This window comes from Callospermophilus lateralis, unplaced genomic scaffold (assembly GCF_048772815.1).
Source record: "Callospermophilus lateralis isolate mCalLat2 unplaced genomic scaffold, mCalLat2.hap1 Scaffold_98, whole genome shotgun sequence".
Taxonomy (NCBI): Eukaryota; Metazoa; Chordata; class Mammalia; order Rodentia; family Sciuridae; genus Callospermophilus; species Callospermophilus lateralis.
Genome location: NW_027517992.1, coordinates 4,731,005 through 4,755,615, shown reverse-complemented (window position 1 = coordinate 4,755,615; position 24,611 = coordinate 4,731,005). Strand labels below are relative to the sequence as shown.

Here is a 24,611-nt window from a genome sequence, read left to right as displayed (position 1 = left end):
ATCAGAGTATAAAATTCCATCAAGTCTTTTAGCTGCTTTTGGATAGTACTGTCAAGTAACTTATTTCACCACCAGTTATAAAACCTATGTGTGAGGTGTTTAGCATTTTCAAATTTTCTCACTCATGAATTGTTTATATTTACTGAGTTTCATAAAATGTTAACCTCAGAGATAATATTCAGAAAACATAACTTACCCTTTATACTTCTGGAAAATTACATTTATTTTCATTAATATTTGATGACTTCAGTAATCACAAATAGAAAAATGGATAGCAGAAGTTTGAAAAATACTGTGCATTTATCATAAAGATTATAATACAGTTATATACATTTATACTGATATATTTATATGAACCTTATCAAAGCTATGTAGATTTTTTCCAAACTTACATTGTCCTTTTTTCTATTGTCAAAAATTATTACAGATATTACCAAATATTTACTTCAAATTCAAAACCACTTAATATTTTCTATCTAAATTTCTACAACTTTTTTTTATTGTTTATAATAGTTTAAGGACTGAATATGTTGAGCAAACAGGACCCCCATTGGCAGTGATATGGAGATTGATAGTGCTCAGTGAAAATTAAGGTAGATGGCGCTTCATGTTGCTTATAGAAGTATGATATTATTTTATTTAGGATATGATACACAGAGATGCTTTTAGCTCTTGCAGCTGCCCTTATTGCTATGGGTCAAAACCTGAGATGTGTATTTATATCTGAAGAGTTTAAGTAAGTGATTAATATGCAGATTTAAAATTATAAGTTGATGTGTAACATTGTCTCAGAGGATCCTCGACTTTCTCCTATGTGAAGAGGCAAAACATGTTTAGGCCAGATTTTCCTCCCAGATGATATGAATATATAGATATACATTAGATTCTTGATATTTAATCTAAAATTTAATCCATTACTGTTCTCTGACACATCTGTTACACCTGCTGACACCTAAAAGAAAGTATTAACAGTGATGAGCAGTTTTTGTTGTTGTTGTTGTTTCTTTTCTAAGTCTTCAAGTATAATTTTCTGTAATAATGGCAAGTTCCAAAGGAGCTATAGTATGAGTCAATGGGTAATGTTTGGCCTACATAGAGTTAGCTAAGGCATCCTACCCAGAGTTTGGATCACACCTTGTAAAGCAATTCTGCACTTACACTATTTAACATCTTCTTTTTCCTTCCTCTAGTGGATAAACAGAAATGAAGAAGTAGGAAAAAGGAGGTCTGAGAAAAAATTTAGCCTGGTCTACAATCTTACAGTCAATCCAGCTGCATTGAAAATATGTTTTCTAATGTAGGAAAATTCCACCAAATATTTAATTATGACCACAACTGAATTTTGAAATAATTGTGCTATAAAATAATTTAAATATTGACTCAAAGTGGAACCTGATTGTACAAAAAAGTGTTTTATCATAAATCAACAATTAGAGACTGTAAATATAGATTTGAGACTACATACATATTACCAGGTAGTGAAAAAGTACATATACACTTCAGACCACATTTTGCAAATCAAGTCACATTGCTTGAATTCTATTTGGTTTAGTTTTCACTTTTCTATTGGTATATTATAGTTTTACATAATAATGGAATTCATTGTGATATATTTATACATGCACAACTTGGTCTGCTCACAATTTGGTCTGCTCCATTCCTTCAAACCTATCTTCTTTACCTCTCTCCTCTCTCCTCTCTCCATATTCCCTTGCTCTAGTCTTCTGGGTCTCTTCTCTATTTTTTTGATATCCCTTTCCTTTCCTTCCTTCTGATTACCTTCCACAGTTTTTATACTATAAAATTATAAGACTTACTAAGAAATCTGTATGAAAACCAAAATATAAGCAAGGCCAACACAAGAATTTTTAAAATAATTGTTATAAGACCTTCGAGGTAAAAAGCCCTTATGAAATCTCTCTGCTCTTTCATGTATGATTATTAGCTCATACATGAAATGTCAAAAATAGAAACAAAAGATAAATACATATTCTATTACTCATTCAAAATCCCTTGTTCTTTAAGTTACAAAAGGATGAGAATGTGAAAACTTAAAAAGGTGGAAGACAGGTTATTTTTGGAGGAAAATATGTAGAAAATATCACAAATCAGACATGTAATGCTAGGTATCTGTGGTTTGGCAAATTTTCATTTGCTTCTCATCTGGAGCAGCAGTTGCTAGAAGGCAAATTACTAGCTGAAGGAAAATCCATTCTGAGAGTAAGCCATCTATCAATTAAGTATAAAAGTTTTGAAAGGCTTTTCTCTGGCTTGGCCTTCTTCCAAAATATTTGAAGGGCATAGCACATTCCGAGTTAGCAGTTTTCTACAAGCAGATGGATATCAATCACAATGAGAAATGATAATGGGAAATGTACTATTCTTGTCAAGCTCAAAGACCAACAGATATTTTCAAATTAAGTGCATAGGTTTTGCAAAGAATGGCTGTTAAAAAAAAGAAGTAGTAGAAGAAAAAGAAAGTCAGCTTAATGTGATTGTACTAAAAGTGCAAACCTACCAACTATGAGAGCTATTTCATTTGTAAGTCATGAATGAATGAAGAAGTATGAAGTTTAAAAATGCACCATTCCAAATATGGATATTTTAGAATGCTGCACTGAAGTGACTTGCATAGTTCATTTTTATTATCTCTAAAGTCAAGTGAAGGGGTAAACACAAAATTTTCCTTGAATTAAATCAATTCTTCCTTATTTTTTTAAATCATTTATATGTATGTCTCACAGAGATAAAATATTACATAGTAACTGATTAAAGAAAGGGCTGATGGACAATACATTCATGGGTGAAGGCAAGGGGCTAGAATGCAAAACAAGAAAGTATATGAGAGTTTTTTTATTGGTTGTTCAAAACATTATAAAGCTCTTGACATATCATATTTCATACATTAGATTCAAGATGGTTATGAACTCCCAATTTTACCCCAAATACAGATTGCAGAATCACATAGGTTACACATCCACATTTTTACATAATGCCCTATTAGTGATTGTTGTATTCTGCTACCTTTCCTATCCTCTACTATCCCCCCTCCCCTCCCCTCCCATCTTCTCTCCCTACCCCATTTACTATAATTCATTTCTCTCCTTGTTAATTTTCCCATTCCCCTCACAACCTCTTATATGTAATTTTGTATAACAATGAGGTCTCCCTCCATTACCATGCAATTTCCTTTTCTTCTCCCTTTCCCTCCCACCTCATGTATCTGTTTAGTTTTTTTAATGTTCAAGACTCTATACTCAGCAGTTAGTTCTGAGCACACGTCTCTGGAAAGAATCTCTAATTGGTGCAGTGGTTTAACACTTGGATGATAGAACATAAGGAATTGGGCAGCCAAGAACCACTGAGAACTGAGAATGGCAGAATGTCAAACACATGGAAACCTCTGTTCAATGGATTTGCCATACTCCCTTTTCTACTCCTGGAATTTATTTTGACCAATAACTAATAAATTTAATCTTCACAAGATGCAGACATAAGTCACAATATCACAACTAAATTATTATGTTTAATGCTGTCAAATAACATGCAATACAACTGAATGGGTGGTATGTCATATATTTTTCACTATGTACATATTGTATTTCATTATATTAAATCTTCTATTTTTAATGTTTTGTTAAAAAACAAATGTCTTAATAATATTTTATTTTGACAGATCCTTGCTGATTATTAAAAATGGAAGACTGAATATAATGTCTCAGAAACTGTTTAAATGTCTGTAGGATGATATTATTTTAAATAGGTCCACTTACAAATTCTAGAAAGTATGAAATATTGTCAGTTTCAGATGAATTCTTGCTGTTAGAGATAATATTTAATGTAAATTATGATCAAAATGTAATTGAACATAACTTCAGCATTGAATATCTTCTCTCATTTACCCACTTTATGATTTTTATCTCTTTCTCTCTATCACCTGTTTTATCCCTCCCTCCTTTGGAGATAATTTGAAGGTCATAATATCTAATGTCCTTAATACTCTGTCTAGGATTCAAAAACAATTTATTTTAAAAAAATAGAACATCCAAGGTTTTTTGTTTAATTTTGGTCTGCTGATCTGCTTCTTTCCCTTTTCCTTTTGCTCCTCTCTCCTATTTTTTTTTCCTTCTAAAAGGCTGCAGTTCACACTGAAATAGACTACACCATTTAAGTGAAGAGTAAATCACTCCACTCATGCCTCATCAGTTTTATTAATATTGGTGAGATTTTTGCTTGTTTGTATTTTCCTTCTGGGACATTTCCTATTGCAATCTGCATCCTGACATACTACAAGCTAGATTCCAAATCTCTCCTTTATTTTCCTTTTGTGTTTTAGTAATGCTGTTGCCTAAACAGATTTTTCAAAGTATTTGCGTGTGGTTTTGAAGAACTAATTGAGAAAAGCAGCTGAACATTTTATCACTGTGCACTCTTGTTACGCTTCACTGGAGATACAAGCAAAAAGATTGCCTAAAGTCATAAAGTGATATGGTCAAGAGTAGTATGTGAAAGTAGGTTGTTTATCATCGCATTTTACAGAGCAAGATTTTAAAACAAGCCCAAATTATTCATTTGTTCTTTCATATACTTTTTTTCTTTCTTTTCATTACATTCTTAAAGATAAGAGGTTTTCTTAACTGTAAATAGTTTCTTACCAGCATAATTACTGAGGCCCTTTCTCTTCTTTCTTCGCCAATACAACCAGATGCTAAAGCCCATCAAAATTACCCAGCAGGCACCACCAATACCAGCTATAAAAGCCAGTTGCTTCACAACATCAGTGATTTGTTCAGTTATGCTGTTATTGTTTTCAGTAATGACAACTTCATTCCTTTTTCCTATAGAAGAAACAACAGTGTTAGTAAATATGAAGACAAAAATAAATGCAGGCTACATGTGGGGTGCATCAAAGGCACAGAAAATCCCTGTAAGCTCAAGTAGTATTTGTTCTGTCCTGCAATTGTGACAATCATCAACATACATATGTTGCATGTTTAAAAAGAAGAATTGAGACATATCCTTAAAACCATGACTAAGAATATTGCTCTCTTTTTTTTGTTTGTTTGTTTTGGTTTGCTAAAATTCTGAACTACTTCTTGATCTATATCCTTATAAATAAGGACTCACACAAGTACTGGGAACTTAAACAACAGTAATTTTTCTTGAGTTAAGCAAAAATATTTTTAAAAATAGTTCTCAGAAAAGTAAGCAACTACAGCATTTAACACAGGTATTTACCAATTGATTTTTGGCCATGTATTTGTTTATATTCAAATGTTCCTGGTATACAAAACTATATAATTTCATGTTACCCTTTTCTTTTGAACACCTATGCTTTAACTTTCTCAAAGAAAATTTGCTATATAAAATCATTATAATCATAAAAATGTCTTTTTGTAGAGATCAGCATGTATAATTAAAACCTAATGAAAAGGTAAATCTCATGTATTTGACTAATTTAACAATGATTAAATATCAAATATGAGAAACAACTTTAAAATAATTTTAAGATCTTCATAACTAAAATTATATATATATATATACATACATGTAAATCTAGACAAAGATTATTCTGGAGCTGGTCATGTTTTGAAAATTTAGAACTCTCAAAAAAATTAAGAAAATTTCAGTCTATATTTTTAATAAGTTTTAAACTCATGGAATCAAAACATCATGAGAGAGTGAACATTCAGATACTTATTTAACAAATAAAGAAATTCAGACCTTGGGAATTAAGTGATTTGTAAAGTAAATATCACATCTAGTGAGTATCTAATCAAAGACCTTCAAAAATTGAATTGCAAGCAAAATATATGGCACATTTCAGTGTATTACATGAAAAGAATGTGTAGGACTGTCATTACCTTATGGCAATGTAACTATTATAAAGAGCATGGTCCTTGAAGTCCTGGATTGGAGTACCATCTCTGTCACTTAACTAGCTAGGTAAGCAATGAACTTATGTAAGATAACTAATCTTAAGTCTCTGTTTGAGTTAGTCAGCAACAACATTGTCTACTTCATTCATTTGGGGAAGAATCAAGGAGATGATACATATAAAGAGGTTAATAGATGCACAGTATCTTTTTCACTGAAAATTATGACTCACATAATGGTAAGAGTTTTACTTTAAGAGCATTTCTGTTAAATTCATGTGATTATGAATTATCTAGATTTGAAAAATAGATTTACTACTTTTAATACAAATAATTTTTCGGAATGAAATATAAGTCAAACTGTAAATGACTAGTTTACCACACTCTTCCCCCTTTCTCCTGGGGCAGAAAATTAACTTTTATCTCTCAGACTCACATGGAGTTGAATACAATAAAGTAACTGAATGTTAAGTAATAGTGTATAGGTACAAATGATGCACAACATCTTGGGCCCTAACCCATTACTTTCTGTAACAATACTTTACACTCTTTTTGTTTCCTTTCTTGTTAGACAGAGACAAAGGGTCTATTGGAGGATGCTGAATCTCTAAGAGATAATAGGGCTAAGTTTGGAGGGATACAAGGTTCCTGGAACACTATATGGGACACTGAAACCCCATTTTCCATTTTGAGGACCTGTCTTAGACTAGACTATAAGTAAGGCTATAAAGACCTTTTATTTTGTGAATACAAGCAAAATGAAGGCTTAATGAAGCTCCTTATATTTCCTTATACATACTTATATTTTATTCCCCAAAGTTATTTTGTATTAATTTCCACATTTAAAACCAGACTCACTTAGGTAATAAGGCTACTTTTTCCTCCAATAAGTTTACCCATAAAAAATCATACATATAAATACAATTAAAAGTTTACTTAAAATAGCTTGCATTTTCAGTACTAGATTTGTTGATTTTCTTAACTATTAACAGTTACCTAAAAGAAAATAAATACCTTCTAGTGCAAAGAGAAAAGAAAAATTTCCCTTCATTTTTATAAAGAGTCCATAGAATATTATTTAGTATGGTACAATACTTATTTTGCCAAGGTGTGTTACTATTTTTTAATGTTCCTTGCATTTTTGAAATAATGTTATCAGTTGGACTAATTAGAGCACAGACAAGGATGTGTGTGACCTGTAATGCTCCATTGTTCCTGCAGACAAAAAAATATAATGAAATCTAATGTCTCCCTCCCATTGGAGAGTAATGAAGAACAAAACTAATTTGTTGGACTAAAAATTATTTAGACACATCAGATTTGATTGTACCTATTACTGTGAAAGTTTGCAGCTGTTCCACATATTATTACCAACTATGTAATGTAAGCATGAAAAGGCCAAATGATTAGAGAGACAATAGATATATTACTAATCAAGACTCCTGAAAACTGTAAATCAATGTAAAATTTTTACATGACATATTGCTTGATAGTTATGTATGTGAACAAATGGTGTTGCATTTTTGTGCCTGTAAGTTTTACGAATGATATGGGCTTATGGACACTTTCATATAAAAGTCCCTTTCCCATGGAAAACTGTAGAAAAAAGAATAACACTGATTTTAAGCTTGCATTAGGTCATACATTATATTTTTCAATATTCTAATTAATGGTCTTCTTATGGAATCTTTTGAAATGAAGAAAACTGAGAGGGTAGAGATAAAACAGTACATTTGGTCTGGCATAGGACAAATGTAAAATGAGGAACTAGAAATTACATCAAATGACAATATGCAATTTAATTAAAGCAAAGGGGAAACGAGAGAGAGCTTGAGTCTCTTCAATGCTGTATCCAGTATTAAATTAGCAATAAGGAGAGCATGAATTGAAACAGAAAGGAGATTAGCCATCACTATTCAACTAGGAATAACAGTTGTGTAGATAATGTTATCAGACAAGATGTGAAGGTAGATATGGAGTGATGATTAAAGAAACAATTAGGAGGTTTCTCACTACAACAGTAGATATTAAAAAGAAATAAATCTCTTCAGACAAATAGACTTTTGGGGGCTGAACTCAGCTTGTGTATGTATGTGTGTGTGCACATGCATCTACTCATTTACTATAATTCTACCTTCTATCATTACCCCTCAGTCACAAAATATTCTAATTATCTGAAGAGAAGATAGGAAAATAATTTACTAGATATTTTTAATTTCATAGGAAAATTTGAATCTTTCTATGGTACTCTAAAATTGTTTTAAAATACTCATTAATCATTTGGAGACTCTGTCTCTTGTAAATGATTAAAAAGCTAATGAAACTTTTTGATTTAAAATAATCTAAATTCACTTAATTAGTTTATGTTACTATAAAACTGTTCAGCACATTACTTTGATTGTCATGTCATGGGATTGGTTATATTTTATATTTGTTATTTTTTCTTTGCCTCCAAGAGCCATAGTTCTCCAATATATTGGGAATCAAACAGTCACTAGGAAAAGATAAAAATGCCCTTCCTTAAGAAATATACTTATTTCTAAAGTATATAAAAATAAAACATGAAATGCAAATATAGTTGTTTGGTAATCTTACTTATCTTCAAGTTATAATAATTATATTTAATAAATCCATTATATATACATATATATACATACATAAATTGACTTTATTACTTTATGTTACTATAAAACTATATATATATATAGTTTTATATATATTAGAGAGACACAAAAAGTAAGTTTCTTACTTATCTAGGGGCACTCACAGTGAACTATTGCATTTAAACCTGCTTCATATATAGTTTTTTGGGAAACAATTAATGGCATATTTCTAAATACTGTAAGAGAAATAAATATGTACATATGTGTGTGTATATATATTATTATATACATATATATTATTATATATGTATCTATGTATCAGTTAAATCCTTTTGGGTATACCTGTATTTCTTTCTTATTCCAATTTATTTTAGAAAAATCTCAGAAGGGTAAGATTGTAGGTTTCCCTCCGGTTAAGAAATTAATTCAGTTTTTACAACTAATTAAGAAAGGGAAGGCAATTTAAAGAAAAGGTAATACTTTAACTTTATCTCTTCAAAGTTATTAATGTATAAAACAGAGAAAACTCAGGTAATCTAAATGTTTCAACATTATGACTGAGTTTAAATATATACATATTAAATACTTTTCAGTAGAAATAATTATCTAGTCAATAGCAATATAGCCTCTATATGCTACTTCAAAAAATAAACTGAGAATAATGGGATTGGTGTTATGGTTTGGATCTTAAAAGCTCTCCCAAAGATCTCATGTGATAGGCAATGCACGAGTGCTCAGAAGGTGAAATGATTAGATTATGCAAACTGTATCCTCATCAGTGGATTAATGCACTTGATAGATTAATAAATTGAACAGACTACTGTATTAACTGTAGGCAGGTGGGGCAGGGCTGGAGAAAATAGGACAATGTGGGCGTGGTCTGGACTATATCTGTCCATGTCTTTTTCTCCTCTCTTTTGCTCTCTGCTTCCTTCCTGCCATAAGATGAAACTTTTCCTCTAGTAGGCCCTTCTGCCATAATTATCTGCCTCACTTCAGGCCCAGAGCAATGCAGTTGGACAACCATGAACTAAATCTATGAAACCATTAGTCCAAAATAAACTTTCCCTCTTCAAAGTTGTCCCTGTCAGGTACTTTGGTCATGGAATCTAAAAGCTAACTGGCTTATACAAATGCATGACAGATATTTTGAAAATATATAAATTCTGGGAAAAATATTTTGAATACTTTTTAAAGAATCAATGGCTCTGCCAAGCAATTAGAACAGAACTAATTGATAGAGATTTGACTCTAGAAATAAAAAAAAGCCCTATTAGAGGAAATATGTGTTGATAAGCCCCCTCCACCTTAGAGATATACTTAGCTCATGCAATATAGGGAAGCCAGAGCCCAGTCTCAAAAGTCACATTCTTAATGGTATGATGAGTCAGAAGGTAGAGTTCAGGACTGCAATACTTACTGAAAATTAAGGGGAAAACTATGAGCAAAAGAAAGCAGTGGAGAGTGAATTCCCAAATCTCCAAATGATCCCCACCCCCAAATCTTAGGGTGAATCCTGAATTATGCATGTAGGAATAAGATTGTAAGGATCTCATGAAAATTAAAAACTAGAAAGATGAAAGACTGAAGAGGGGTTTCATCTGATAACTATTAAAAATAACTTAGTGATTGAAGTTTAAATTTCATCAAGTTAGGGAGATCAGATAAATATATTACACTTTTCATTGAAATCCTAGGAGGGCCATGCCTCCAAAGTAAATATCAAACCAAGATTTTGCTCTATGAATAAGGGGAATACATAAACAATTCCATACTGACATAATTTTAAAAAAAGAAAAATTCTAGGTATTTACCTAGACTGTATTCTAGAACAAAATTAACATACTTTAACAGATAATACAATTTTTATAATGTCATCAGCAATAATCAGTATAGAATAAATATTACCAGACATGCAAAAATAAGCAAACAATCACAACAAATTAGAAAAATATACCCCAAGGTAAAAAACTAGAAAATATACTCAATAAAAATATACCTTGATACAATACAGACATTGAAATCAGGAGAAATGGGTTTTAAAGCAGTTGTTATAATGTGGTTATAGATTTAAAATGTTAATAAAGTCATAATGAATGAATCTATAGAAAATAACAGAGGGAAATGAAAAATATAAGAGAAAGGAAATAGAAATTGGATATCAGAAAAATATATTAAGTGAATAACTCCTTGGATAATTTTACCTCTACCCAGGAAGAAATAGCAGGCATGGGACATGTGCAAACATCATAAACAAGACCAGATTAAATACATAAGAAAAAGAATGTTATTGTGATCTCTAAGATACAGGAATGAAACAGGGGATCTGACTGAGATCATTCATGAACTAACAACAAGGAGGCACTAGGAAAGCTCAGGGATTAAATTTATGGAGCAGAGTATCAAGTGCATAGGAGTAACCAAATTTTTTTTCTTATTTTAATTTTATTTGAAAGATGCTTGTGTCCTTACAGAAAAAAAATGCACTATAATTTACACAATGATAATTATTACAAATTTAGAAATAAATGGTATGGCTAATTAAATAGGATGAGAGAAAGAAATGAAATTTTACTTCAGATCCTTGTAGGAAATCTTAGAGAAGCCATTACAAATATAGAAGGGGCTGAGGCTATAGCTCAGTTGGTAGAGTGCTTGCCTTGCATACATAAAGGCCCTGGGTTTGATCAGCACTAAAAACAACAACAATAACAACAACAAAAAACAAATATAGAAACATATTTAAAAATCCATTAGTGGAGATAAAATATAAAACTGAAAGTTCCTCAGTTTGTACAAAGAATGCAGAAAGTAACACAGATAACACGTAGCAAGTTGATAATTTTAAATCCCAAAGTGTCAATAAATACACTAATGATAATCTGAACACCATGATTAATAGGCAAAAATAATCAGAATATATAAATAATGAGACCTGTTAATATGTAAATTAAATAACAGAAGTGCACATTACATGCAATGAAAGAGAGGTTAATATAAATGACTGGAAAATAGACAAATCTTGCAAATACTTGGAAGAGACTACACTGCCTATATAAATATGGCTATATTAGTATCAGACAAAGCAAGTTTGGGGGCAAGGACTGAAGAGGGGAATCTTATAATGCTAAAGTATAAGTTCATTTAGAAGCTAACATTCTTAAAATGTGATCATTTAAACAAAGGAATAAAGACATGAAACAAAATTGTAGGCTGAAAAATAATGCACAAATCCATAATTATAATAGATTTCCAGACCCTTTCTTTGTATTTCAAAGAAAAAAAAGAAAGTCATTAATGACTAGAAAAACACTACCAAGTTTACTTTACATTTATGAAATACAAGTACATACAAGATTAAGTGTTGAGCCATAAAATTACTCTATATTTAAAAAAATTAAATTTACACAAAGTACCTTCTCTGTCCTTAAAGGAATTACATTAGAAATCAGTGAACAAAAATATATATGGAAAATTCCCCAAACATTTGTATATTATGCAATGTATTTCCAAATTACCTCAGAAAAAGAACAGAAATATATAAAAAAAGAAAAATTATATACTCCATAATAAATGGAAACAATATATACCAAAATTGGGAATATTTAGCTGAAGAAGTGCTTCAAAATAAAGTAAAACTTTAAAATATTCATATGAGAAAAATATTCAAATCAGAAAAAAAAACGTCCCCCAAATTAAATAACTATTGGTCTTAAGAAGCAAAATAAAAGAAGATGAAATAGCAAAAAACAATTAATTAGAAAACAAAACTGAAAAAGTCAAATGTTTGTAATTTTAAAATATCCTTAAAATTCCTAAATCATTATGAAGATTGAATAAGGTCTGGAATTGTAGCTTAGTGGTAGAGTGCTCGCTTAGCATGTGGGAGGCACTGCATGTAAATAAATAAATACATAAATAAAAGAATAAATTGATTAATTAATTAACTAAAATGTCTATCGACAGCTAAAAAGTATATTTTAAAAAGACTAATAGTAATAACTGTGTGTGGAGGGGAGAGACAGAGGAGAGAGAGAGAGAGGCAGACACAAAGGGGTACAAAGAATAGGCAGAAAGGTCCATACAAATTCACGGTATATATGAAAAAAAGAGAGATGCTACTGTTATGTTTTGGATCAGGAATGTCTCCCAAAGGCTCATGTGTTGGTCCCTAATGCAGTAATGTTCAGAAGTGAGGTTTTGGGGAAGTGATTAGATCATAAGGCTCTGATCTTCTTGGTAAATTAATAATTTGATGGCATTCTAGGGAGGAGGTTGAAATTGTTTTGGCTGATAATAGGCCTTCTACCTTTCCATATACTTTTCAAGTTAAGAAAATAAATATGAAGTCATGGATTAGGAGAAAATGTATGTGAGATATACAGCCTAGTTGTAAGGAATGCTTCCATAGGACAGGACTTTGGAGACTATCTTTCATCTGTAGCCCCTTCCTCTTTCTCTGCTTTTGGGCCAACATGAGTAACTTTGCTCTGACATTCCCATTTGCCATGATCAAGTCAGGCCCAAAGCAATGGCGTTGGCTGATCTTGGACAGAAACCCCTGAAACCATGAGTCAAAATAAATCTTTCCTTCTCTAAGTTTATTTTCTCAGGTATTTGTCACAATGGAGAAAAGCTAACATAATTACGACATATTCTGCAGACATGGCAAAGATCATAAGGAAATACAACCAACCACATGATAATAAATTCAATAACTTAGATGAATTAGACAAGTTCATTTTGGGGCCAAAACCAAAAATCTACTTACCACAGCCAATACAAGGAGAAATTTAAAAAATGCTAAATAGATCTACGTTCATTGAATTTAAAAAAATCAAAAATTAAACCTCTAGGAATGGATATAATCAGTGATTTTTAGCAAATATTAATGGAAGAGATAATGAAAAAACTCTCCAAAAATTCCTGAGGAATAAAGAGGAGTAATACTTCCTACCCATTTTATAAAGCCAGATACTCTGATTCCAAAACTTGACAACGATTGTAGAAGAAAAAAATGCTACCTATCAATTTTAAGTGCAAGATTCTTTACAAAATGTCAGTAAATCACATCTAGAAACATCCATATAGAGGACAAATCTGACCAAGTGGAATTTATCCCAGGAATGCAAAGTTGATTTACCTTTGAAAACCATTCATTAGAATTGATCATGTCAACAACCACCGCCCACCTCCAAACAAAATAAACCAAAACCCAGGAAAAAAAGTATGGTCATTTTAATAAACTCAAAAAAGGCATTTCACAACTATTAAAATGAACAAGAGATGTTAGTAAGGCCACAAGATAGAATGGCAATATAAAAATTTACTGTATGTATAATGTAAAACAAAAGGAAATTTCAAAAATCCATTTATCATAGTAAAAAAAATCTTTAAGTACACACAAAATATTTTAACAAAACATGTAAGCCCATTCATACATAGAAATCTACAAAATATTCTGAAACAGTATTGAAGATGTCTATAATGAAGAAGTATATCATGTCCTGAACAGAAAAAATCATAAGTAAAATGTTTACCCAATTTTGATGGATAGATTCATTGCACTTCAATGACACTTTCAACATATTTTTGTAGAAATTGACATTAATTTGAGAAGTATATGGAAAGGTAGAAGGCCTATTATCAGCCAGAACAATTCTGCAGAAGATAATGGGCAGTATTCACATTACCTGATTTCAAGAGTTACTGTAAGATACAGTAATCAAGAGAGTATAATTACCATATAAACATTATAAACATAAGGAACCCAGGAATGAATCCATGTGTATGTGGTTAGCTGGAGGAAAACAAGTCTTGTCAGTGTGCCTATACAATTTGATATGCATACATAAACATTAATCCTTGAACCACATGTAATTACCTTAAATTGAATTACAGAACTATGTATGAAAGCTAAAATTATAAGGCCTTTAGAAAAAGTATGAGATAATGTCGTCAATATCTAGAAGTAGAACACAATTTCTTAGGAACAATAAATATGAAAAATATTATGATAAGTTATACTTCATTAAAATTTAAGACTTTTGTTCATCAAAATACATTAAGAAAATAAACATAAAGTAATGGATTAGGAGAAAATGTTTGTGAGATATATATTTGTGTGTGTGTGTCTGCCTGTCTATCTATCTATCTATCTATCTATCTATCTATCTATCTATCTATCTCTAGAATTTAAAAACAACTCTCCCCAAGGAGTAGCAAGAAACAATCCAAGTTTAGAGAGGCAAAGACCTGGCAAAATTACAAAACAAAATCTGCAAACAGCTAGGAAGCACATATAAAGTTGCTTGAGATCATTAATCGTTAAAAAAATTCAAGGTAAAATCACAAGGATGTTACTGTTTTACATACACTTGAATGCTAAATTTTCAAAGGCTGGCAACGTCAAATGTTGGTGATAATGCAGAGAAACTGACAGTCCTTTTCCTTGCTGCTGGGAGTATTAAATTTTAAAATTTGAAATTGTGGAAACTGTTTAGCAGTTTCTTATAAAGTCAAAACTATAAAGCCCTATTACCCACAAATTCCTCTCCAAGGTGTTTCTCCAAAGGAAATGAAAGTATTTGTCCTTGTAAAGGCTTACAGAAAAATGTTCATTCTCCCAAAAGAAAAGCAGATAAACAAAATACAGCTTATTCATAGAACTGAATCCTGCTCAGCAGCAAAACATGTGAATTGCATAATACATACATGGTTGAATCATCAAAAAAACTGAAGCTTCGTGAAAGAAACCAGACATAACATATCATATTCTGCATGATCCCATTTATATACACTTCAAGAGCAGACAAATATAATCTATGCTGATAGAGAAGAGTTCCATGCAATGATGGAAGTAGATTTAACACGAATTTCTTTGGGATAGTATATTTGGATTACTAAGTTTCTTTGGCCTGGTTCTGATTAATTTTTGACATTTTTCTGGCTAAGAAGCATGTAGATTTGAGACACGATGCACTCCTTTCAGTTACTTAATATTTCAGTGACACCAAAATTACAAATGAAGCTAGTGATTAAAAATAATTTTCAAATACCTTTCAGCTTTTAAACTCATAATGATTATAGATTCAAGAGGCTGGTGGGCATCTTAATAGCACAAGAACTTATATCATTTTGTAGGAAATCCTACTCAGTCATTTGCCCATATGGTATGTTCATATCATATGAACATATGATATGTTAAGATGTAGACTGAAACCAATCTACATTGTTGTCAGTTGACTAATGCTGAAGTATTTAGCACCTACATCGATACTCACCAATTTTTATTGGCTGTGGTTCACTTTTTACTCCAACCCCGGAGCTGGTACTAGCCGCAACCTCAACCCGGTATTGAATACCTGGGAATAATCCACCAATTATTACCGACCGAATGGCTGCGTCCACAGTTTTGTTGATATGGAATCGTGTTTCATTGCCCAGACACCAGATCTACACAAAGGGAAAGTGAAAACACATAAATATGAAAATCCCATTTGTGGTAACTGAATGACTATAATTGATTAAATATTTTTAATTGTGACCAGTCTAATACAGAAATGTTTGTGAATGACATTTCCCAAAGTCCAACTTTTGCATTTTATGTATATGTGTGAATTAAAGGAAGAACAATAAAAGAAAATACAACTATCCAACATTCAAACTATATATATATATATATATATATATATATATATATATATATATATATATATAATCAAGGAATTATGATAAATAATCTATAACAAACAATGATTCCTTTAACACCTATATAGAAAATGGTCTTTAGTTGGAAATAGCATTTTGGTACATATAAAAACACATACTTTTTTCCACTTAATTTATCAAAATTTATTGTGCATATAACCTATTTAAAATATGATGGCTATGAATTATAATGTCTAAGGCATATAGATATACATCTAAGTAATTTATATGTCATTAAAGAAAATATTAACTTACACAGAAGTAGTCAGTGAGATTAATTGACCTAAGTTATAGGTATTGACTAAAATGAGATTAAAGCCAATATTTACATTGACACCAATAAATCTTTATATTGATGAATACATACACACACACACACACACACACACACACATACACACACACACACACACACACACACACAGAGACACATATGACACACACGAAAATAAAGTGGTTAAAGACTGTAGACACTGATGTTAAAGCACCTAGGTCTTTACTCCAAGAAGAAATCATACTTTAGAGCATATTTTCTTTAGGGATATGAAAAACTGTAATTGTAAAATAGTTCTGCTGCATATCTTTATTTTAATTCATATTATACTTCATAATCTACATGTAGATGAACATGTAGGAATACATAAGGTTTGTTTCTGAAACAGGTAAGCCCCTGAATTCTTTTAGCAAAATAATTATTGTGCATCCTGTTCCATATTTATATCTGACATCTGTGTTCCCAGCAAAAGAATATTTATCCCTCATCTATGTATACAATTTGCTAATAAAATATGACAGATTTATAATGAGTGGAAAATTTTATAATTTATGAAAAACATTCATCATGTTGTAAATAAATTTATCAAAATTTAATTGAAAGTAAATTTAGGGTATTCAGACCTAGATGGTCCTAAAGCAAATTCCTCACCGAATTAAATCATAGACATGCACACACACATATATACACCATAGTGATTAATTATCTAGTGTTCAAACAATGTTCTAATATTTTAAAACTTGAGAATGTACAAAACTATCCTATTATGAAGGCATTTATTCTTATACTTTTTTAGAATGTTTGCTGATAAAGTGATGTTAATCATTTTAAAATAAAACCTTATGCTTTAGTGCATTCATGTGCTTCCAAGTTGACCTTCAATTTAATACAGTTCTATTTAAAATACAGGATATTTTTAGAGATAAAATTCAATCAGCAATCTTTTGAGTGAACTATTTCAACTTTATTTCACATACCAATTATGGATTTCTGAAGTAAAGTGAGGTGTTCTTTATTATATTATTTTTATTGCATAAGTTGTTTTCAAAATTCTAGAAATATTTCCTAATAGCAACACAGATTTGAAATTTTACAAAGTTTAGTGAGAAGTTTTACACTCATCCATGGTTTAATCATATCAATTAGATAAAATTTTATTTTGAATCCTTAGACATGGCCTGTGTCTTAAACATCAAGGATGAGGATAAAACAACAGATACTCTTTCTAAACAGCAACAAGTTTATCAATTAATAAAAGAGACAAAACTTTTTTAAGTTTTTTTTTTTTAATTTGATGTTTTAATGGTCACCTTCCCCCCGCCGCAAGGGAAATATCTTTCAAAATCTTAATAAATAAAAGCAGAATATAGAGATCAAGTTGGCGTTGCCATCTTCTATTCCTACCTTATCCCCTCTAAATCCAAAATCTCTCTCCATTTCTTGAGAACCAGATTTAAAACAGCTGCCCTAAGTCCCTTACATAGAATTTAATAATAATCATGCAGGCAATTTCTGGGATGACCTCTTTATTACCTACATCTATCCCCATCCCTTTAAATCCTTGGTTCCTGGATCATACCATATAGAAAATCATTCCACTGTTGTAGGTTTTTTGCTCAACTCAGTTATGTGTCTGTAATCTTAAAATTAAGTTGTGATTCCTGATGCATTTGTTTCCTTACCTGTCATACAAAGGTATAACCACTTCACACTTTAAATGAATAAGAGAATATTTAGAGCTGTCTCTTTCTCATATGACACTGAACTTTCTCCAAAAAACTATCCATAAACCTTTCTTCTTCATGCAGGCCCTACCTTGTACTCTTGGATTATTCCATTCTGGTGATCTGGAGGAGGAGAATCCCAGGAAACACTAATGCTTGTGCTATTGTGGCTTCCGACTGTCAGCACAGTGACAGATTGTGGAGGGGCACTTGGGGCTGCAGAGGGAGTAATTAGGATAAATGCAGTCTTTGAGTCTCAGTGTACATTAGCATTGCTTACAAAATATGAATAGAAAGGCAAGACCAATGACATTCTGGCTTCCAGTACTTCTAAATCTGTATATAGCATTTAACAGTGACAATTTTTTTTTGAGAATTCAGTCATTAAACTCAATAAAAAAATTAAAGCAAATACAACAGGTGGGGAAACATGCACTAAATAATAAATTTAACAGTTAACATGCTAATGAGTGGTTTTTATATGCCCAGCACCAAAATGTCAATTTTCATTATCACCATAACCTCAGTGGGTAAAAGTAACTCTTAATTTCACAGAAAAGGAAATGATCTACTGTAAGAAATTTATCACAGTCAAATGAAGCCAGGCATGGTGGCACACGCCAGTAATCACAGCAGCTTGGGAGTCTGAGGCAGGGGGATCAAAAGTTCAAAGCTAACCCCTGCAAAAGCTAGGCCCTAATCAACTCAGTGAGATCCAGTTTCTAAGTAAAATACAAAGCAAGGCTGGGGATATGACTTAGTGGTTGAGTGTCCTGAGTTAAATTCCTGGAACTCCCTTACCAAAAAAAAAAAAAAAAAGTTAAATGGTAAGTCAGGATTTGAACCAGGTACATCTGTTTTAAGAATTTGATTATTTCAATTCTAAAGGACCATGTTTCTGAAAAATAAAATCATAGCTTCCAACCAAAATTATTTTGAGAGAATATATATCAAAATTTTATGAGATATTATTTTTGAATAGTGGGATTATTGACAGTCTTTTAAAAAATATTGTTTTCGATTGTGTTTAGTAAATAAAAACAGAAACACAGACATAAATTTCACCACCAAAGAAAAACAATCCTTTCACACTGGGAACAATAATTGACTCTCATAAACTGACCCATAATTTAAGATTTAAAACTGATTTTATATGGATGGGCAAGAGACTATGATGATAAATATGAAAACAGGTTCATGTTGGGTCAAATGTGAAGTAGTCAGATTTTGATTTCCAACAAAAACTCTTTTTCTTTATAGTTTCTCCTATAACTAATTACCACTGTACTGAGAAATAGGAAGCATGAAGGTTTTCCTGAATTTAGACTAAGCATATTCCATACGGTGCATCTGAGAGTTAAGAAATATTAATTTTGCAGAAAAATACTCCTTTATTTTCAGTGAATCTCTGAATTTAAACCAAATGTAGAGAAAGCATAATAAGGATTCTACATAAAAATTCCTTGATAATTAGAAAACAAAGAATTTTATGACATTAAAGGATTTTTATATAAAACCATCAATGCTTTTATATTCTGCACAGTTTAGTCCCTTAAAAATCGTATCTAAAACATATTTTGAAGACCCATTGGTAAGGTTTTTCCCATGTTTGGCAAACTTGTCAGGACATAAATTTCATTGAGGAATGATCATATTTACATTGAGATATAGGATGTACACAGACATGTGATAATACAATATTGCTCTTTTCCTATTCCTCTATGTGACAATATTGCTGTAAAAGAGGGTATGATGACATCAATCTGACCACTTTTCTACCAGCCTTGTAGTTAGTAAGTAGACTGCACTGAAAAATAACACTTTTGAAACTGGCTTTTCATTCTCCTTACTGCTGGCTTGGCGAGAACACCAGGCCTGCTTCCTGACAGGTCATTTATTCTGGTACTCAGCTTCTTTGTACAGATGTGAAAGAACCCAAATCACTGCTCATCATTCCCAGACATAGCCCAGCTGAGTTCCATTTGTTACCTTCACAAGGCCACAGAAATCAGAGATGAATGTACACTGAATTGTGACAAATGTCTAGGCCAGAGGAAAAGCCTAACTGCAGTGAAAATGACTTTCGGAGGGAGGATTCCAATGTGATCTTCTGTATTGGAGTTATCCACCCTGCTCATTAGTACTACACTTGCAAGATATGGTAAAAATTTAATGCTGGAGAAAATACTACCAATTTTTATCAATCTTGCATTTTCTTTTCATATCCTAAAAGTAAAGCAAATGTGCCTTTAAAATAAGGCTTTGTGTCCCTGCCTGTGGATCACACTGTAAACTAATGTGAACATTCTATTTTTGCTCTGTATTATATTATAGAAAATTTATATTTTATAAAATTTCTCTGGTCAGACATACCGGTCAGTATAAGCAAACAATATACATTTTCTTAAAGCCTTTTTTAAAATATCTCTTTGCATAACATACATTTAGACAAAAGGTTTTTGTTAGGATTGGTGCACATAAAATTCGTATAAAAACAAAAAGGGGGATTTGTTTTGTCATCCCGCATTTTTATTTTAATAGCAATATTCATTATAAGTCTCTGGCTTACTGAAGGAGACTTTATAAATGGACTAGTTGAAACCTATATCAATCTTAGGTCCATCATTGATTGACTTTAAAGTATCTGTGGGTAAAAAAATTTTCAAAACTAGAGAGAAGGCAAGAATTTTCCTAAGAAGAAAGGTATTACAAACATGAAAGTGACCTTCCAAATCAGAACTTATGTTTCAGACTGGCAATGCCCACAGTAGAAAATGGCTGAGAAAAGAAAATATCACATTCTACTACATTAAAAAAGGAGTAGTCATTGTGAATAACCTGTGATCTTGTATTTTCTATAGTCTGTCCCTAATGAACTGCACCCACATAAATATATGGAAATATGCTGCAATCAAAATCAAGGGCACAGAAACATATAAAACTATGTTACATTTCAAAAGAAAAATGTAAAGACCTATGAAAGCAACTGGTTCAATTGTTTAATAGGCAGTTATTAAAAGAACATTTTGAAAAACAGATGTGAAGGACAAGGATTCTATACTCACATAAATCCCTGCCCAAGAAAGAGATAGATAAGCAAACTGGCAATGTCAGCCTTCATGGGCTACAGAGATGAATATGACATGGTCCTTTCCTGGAAGAACTCCCAATATACAGACATGCAATTTTAATCTTATTTGATGTACTCTTTTAAACTTAGTGAATCTTGAAGCAATTAACTTCATAAACATGATGACTTTAATTCTTCCCCAAATATTTTCTTCACTTAGAAGTAGCTTAAAGAAGCTCCCTCATTTTTTTGCATGTGCATTTCCAGTTTTCCCAGCATCATTTGTTGAAGAGGCTATCTTTTCTCCAATGCGTGTTTTTGGCAACTTTGTCTAATATAAGATAATTGTAATTTTATGGGTTAGTCTCTGTGTCCTCTATTCTGTACATGCACAAAACTCAACTCAAAGTGGATCAGGGACCTAGGAATTAAACCAGAGACTCTGCGTCTAATAGAAGAAAAAGTAGGCCCTGATCTTCATCATGTGGGATTAGGCTCCAACTTCCTTAACAAGACTCCTAGAGTGCAAGAATTAAAACCAGGAATCAATAAATGGGATGGAATCAAACTAAAAAGTTTCCTTTCAGCAAAAGAAACAATCTGTGAAGTGAACAGAGAGCTGACATCCTGGGAGCAAATTTTGACCCCTCACATATCAGATAGAGCACTAATCTCTAAGATATATAATGAACTCAAAAAGGTAAGCACCCAAAAAACAACCCAATCAACAAATGGGCCAAAGACATCATCAGACACTTCTCAGAAGAGGATATACAATCAATCAACATATATATAAAAAAATGTTCATTATCTCTAGCAATTAGAGAAATGCAAATTCAAAACTATTCTAAGATATCATCTCACTCCAGTCAGAAGGGAAGCTCTTATAAAGACAAACAACAATAACTGTTGGTGAGGATGTGGGGAAAAAGGTACACTCTTACATAGCTGGTGGGACTGCAAATTGGTGCAGCCAATATGGAAAGCAGTATGGAGATTCCTTAGAAATCTGGGAATGGAACCACCATTTGACCCAGCTATCCCTCTCCTTGGTCTATAACCGAAAGACTTAAAAACAGCATACTACAGGGACAGAGCCACATAAATGTTTATAGCAGCACAATTCACACTAGCTAAACTGTGGAGCTAATCTAGATGTCCTTCAGTAGATGAATGGATAAAAAAAATGTGGCATATATACACAATGGAATTTTACTTGGCAATAAAAGAGAACAGAATCATGGCATTTTCAGGTAAATGGATGGCATTGAAGAAGATAATGCTAAGTGAAGTTAGCCAATCCCCAAAAAATAAATGCCAAATGTTTCCTCTGATATAAGGAGGCTGACTCAGAGATCCAACATGGTGGAGGGCACGGAGAGATCAAGTCTCTGACCTCTTCAGCTGTGCGGGCATAGGGAGTCGTAAACCATCTAAAGGCTGTTTGCTCAGGATCACTAGGTAATGCTGAGCTGACGTGGATCTGGGGCGAACAGTCTGGGCCTCTCAGAACATGCACTGAGCCCGGATAGGCTGAATTAAAGCTCCTGTTCGCCTGCATCTCTCAGGCAAACCGCTGTGACTCAGCACTAAACGATCTCACTGAAACAACTGGTTGTCCCTTCTGACCCTGCGGAGGTTAATACCAAGCGAGCAGGACAGCCTAAATATTCAGGAGGACCTAGAGGCATCAGAAAAATGGCCAAATAAAGAATCAAGGAATACCTTAGATATATGGAATGGAATCTTAAAGAGGATATGAGACAGCAAATTTAAACAGTGAAAGAACACATTGAAAATGAATTACATAAACAGATAAAAGAAGCAAATAAGCATCTTTATCAGGAGATAGAGATTATTAAAAAAATCAAACAATGAAGGAAAGTATAAACCAAATTTAAAACTCAAATAAGAGTATCACTAACAGAGTAGAGCAAGTAGAAGCCAGAACGTTAGATAATGAAGACAAAATATATCATCTTGAAAAGAGTCTAGCCAACTCAGAAAGGCTGGTAAAAAATCACAAGAAAAACATCCAAGAGATATGGGATAACATAAAAAAAACAAACTTAAGAGTCATCGGGATAGAGGAAGGTATAGAGATTCAAACCAAGGGAATGAGCAACCTGCTGAATGGAATAATTATAGATACCTTTCCAGAAATAAAAAAGGAAACGGATATACAAATTGTCAATGCATACAGGACACCGAGCATTCAAAATCACAGTAGACCAACGTCAAGACACATTGTTATGAAGATATCCAATATACAAAACAAAGAAAAAATATTAAAAGCTACAAGAGAAAGGAGGCAGATTACATTCAGGGGTAAACCAATAAGGTTAACAATGGATTTTTCATCACAGATGCTGAAAGCGAGAAGATCCTGGAACAACGTATTTCAAACACTGAAAGACAATGGATGCCAACCAAGAATTTTGTATCCAGCAAAATTAAGCTTCAGGTACGACAACGAAATAAAAATCTTTTATGTTAAACAAAAGTTAAAAGAATTTGCAGCCAGAACACCAGCATTGCAAAGAATCTTGATCAAAATAATACATGAACAAGAAATGAAAAACAATAACCAAAACCAACAGTGCGATATACCTCAGTAAAGACAGAGGACGGGGGGAAAGCTAATCATGGAGAAACAAAGTAAATTAAAAAAAAAAGATAAATAATCAAACATAGCTGGAAGTACAAATCAATAGTAACTCTAAACATTAATGGCTTAAACTCTCCAATAAAGCGACATAGGTTGGTAACATGGACTAAAAAAACAAATCCAACAATATGCTGCCTTCAGGAGACACATCTGATTGGAAAAGACATACACAGTCTGAAGGTGAAAGGTTGGGAAAAAATATACCATGCACACGGTCCTCGTAAGCAAGCAGGGGTAGCCATCCTCATATCGAATAAAATCAACTTCAAGACTAAGTTAATCAAAAGGGATAAGGAAGAACATTATATACTGTTAAAAGAAACAATTCACCAACAAGACATAACAATTATCAATATTTATGCACCAAATAAGGGTGCTGCGACGTTCATAAAACAAACTCTCCTCAAGTTCAAGAATCAAATAGACCACAACACAATAATTATGGGTGACTTCAACACACTCTCTCACCATTGGACAGATCCTCCAAACAAAAGTTAAATAAAGAAACTACAGAACTCAATATCACAATCAATAACCTAGACTTAACTGACATATATAGAATATATCAACCATCATCAAGTGGATATACTTTTTTCTCAGTAGAACATGGATCCTTCTCAATAATAGACCATATATTATGCCATAGGGCAACCCTCAGTAAATATAAAGGGTGGAGATAATACCAT

General features: G+C 32.1%; 1 protein-coding gene across 1 annotated transcript in view; it reads right to left on the bottom strand.

The window, feature by feature from the left end:
- The window catches only part of LOC143386173 (roundabout homolog 2-like), a 111,566-nt gene that overhangs the window by 61,330 nt on the left and 25,625 nt on the right, over window positions 1-24,611 (bottom strand). The window contains 3 exon segments of the mRNA XM_076841444.1: window positions 4,656-4,838; window positions 15,763-15,934; window positions 18,279-18,403. Coding sequence (XP_076697559.1) covers window positions 4,656-4,838; window positions 15,763-15,934; window positions 18,279-18,403 — 480 coding nt within the window.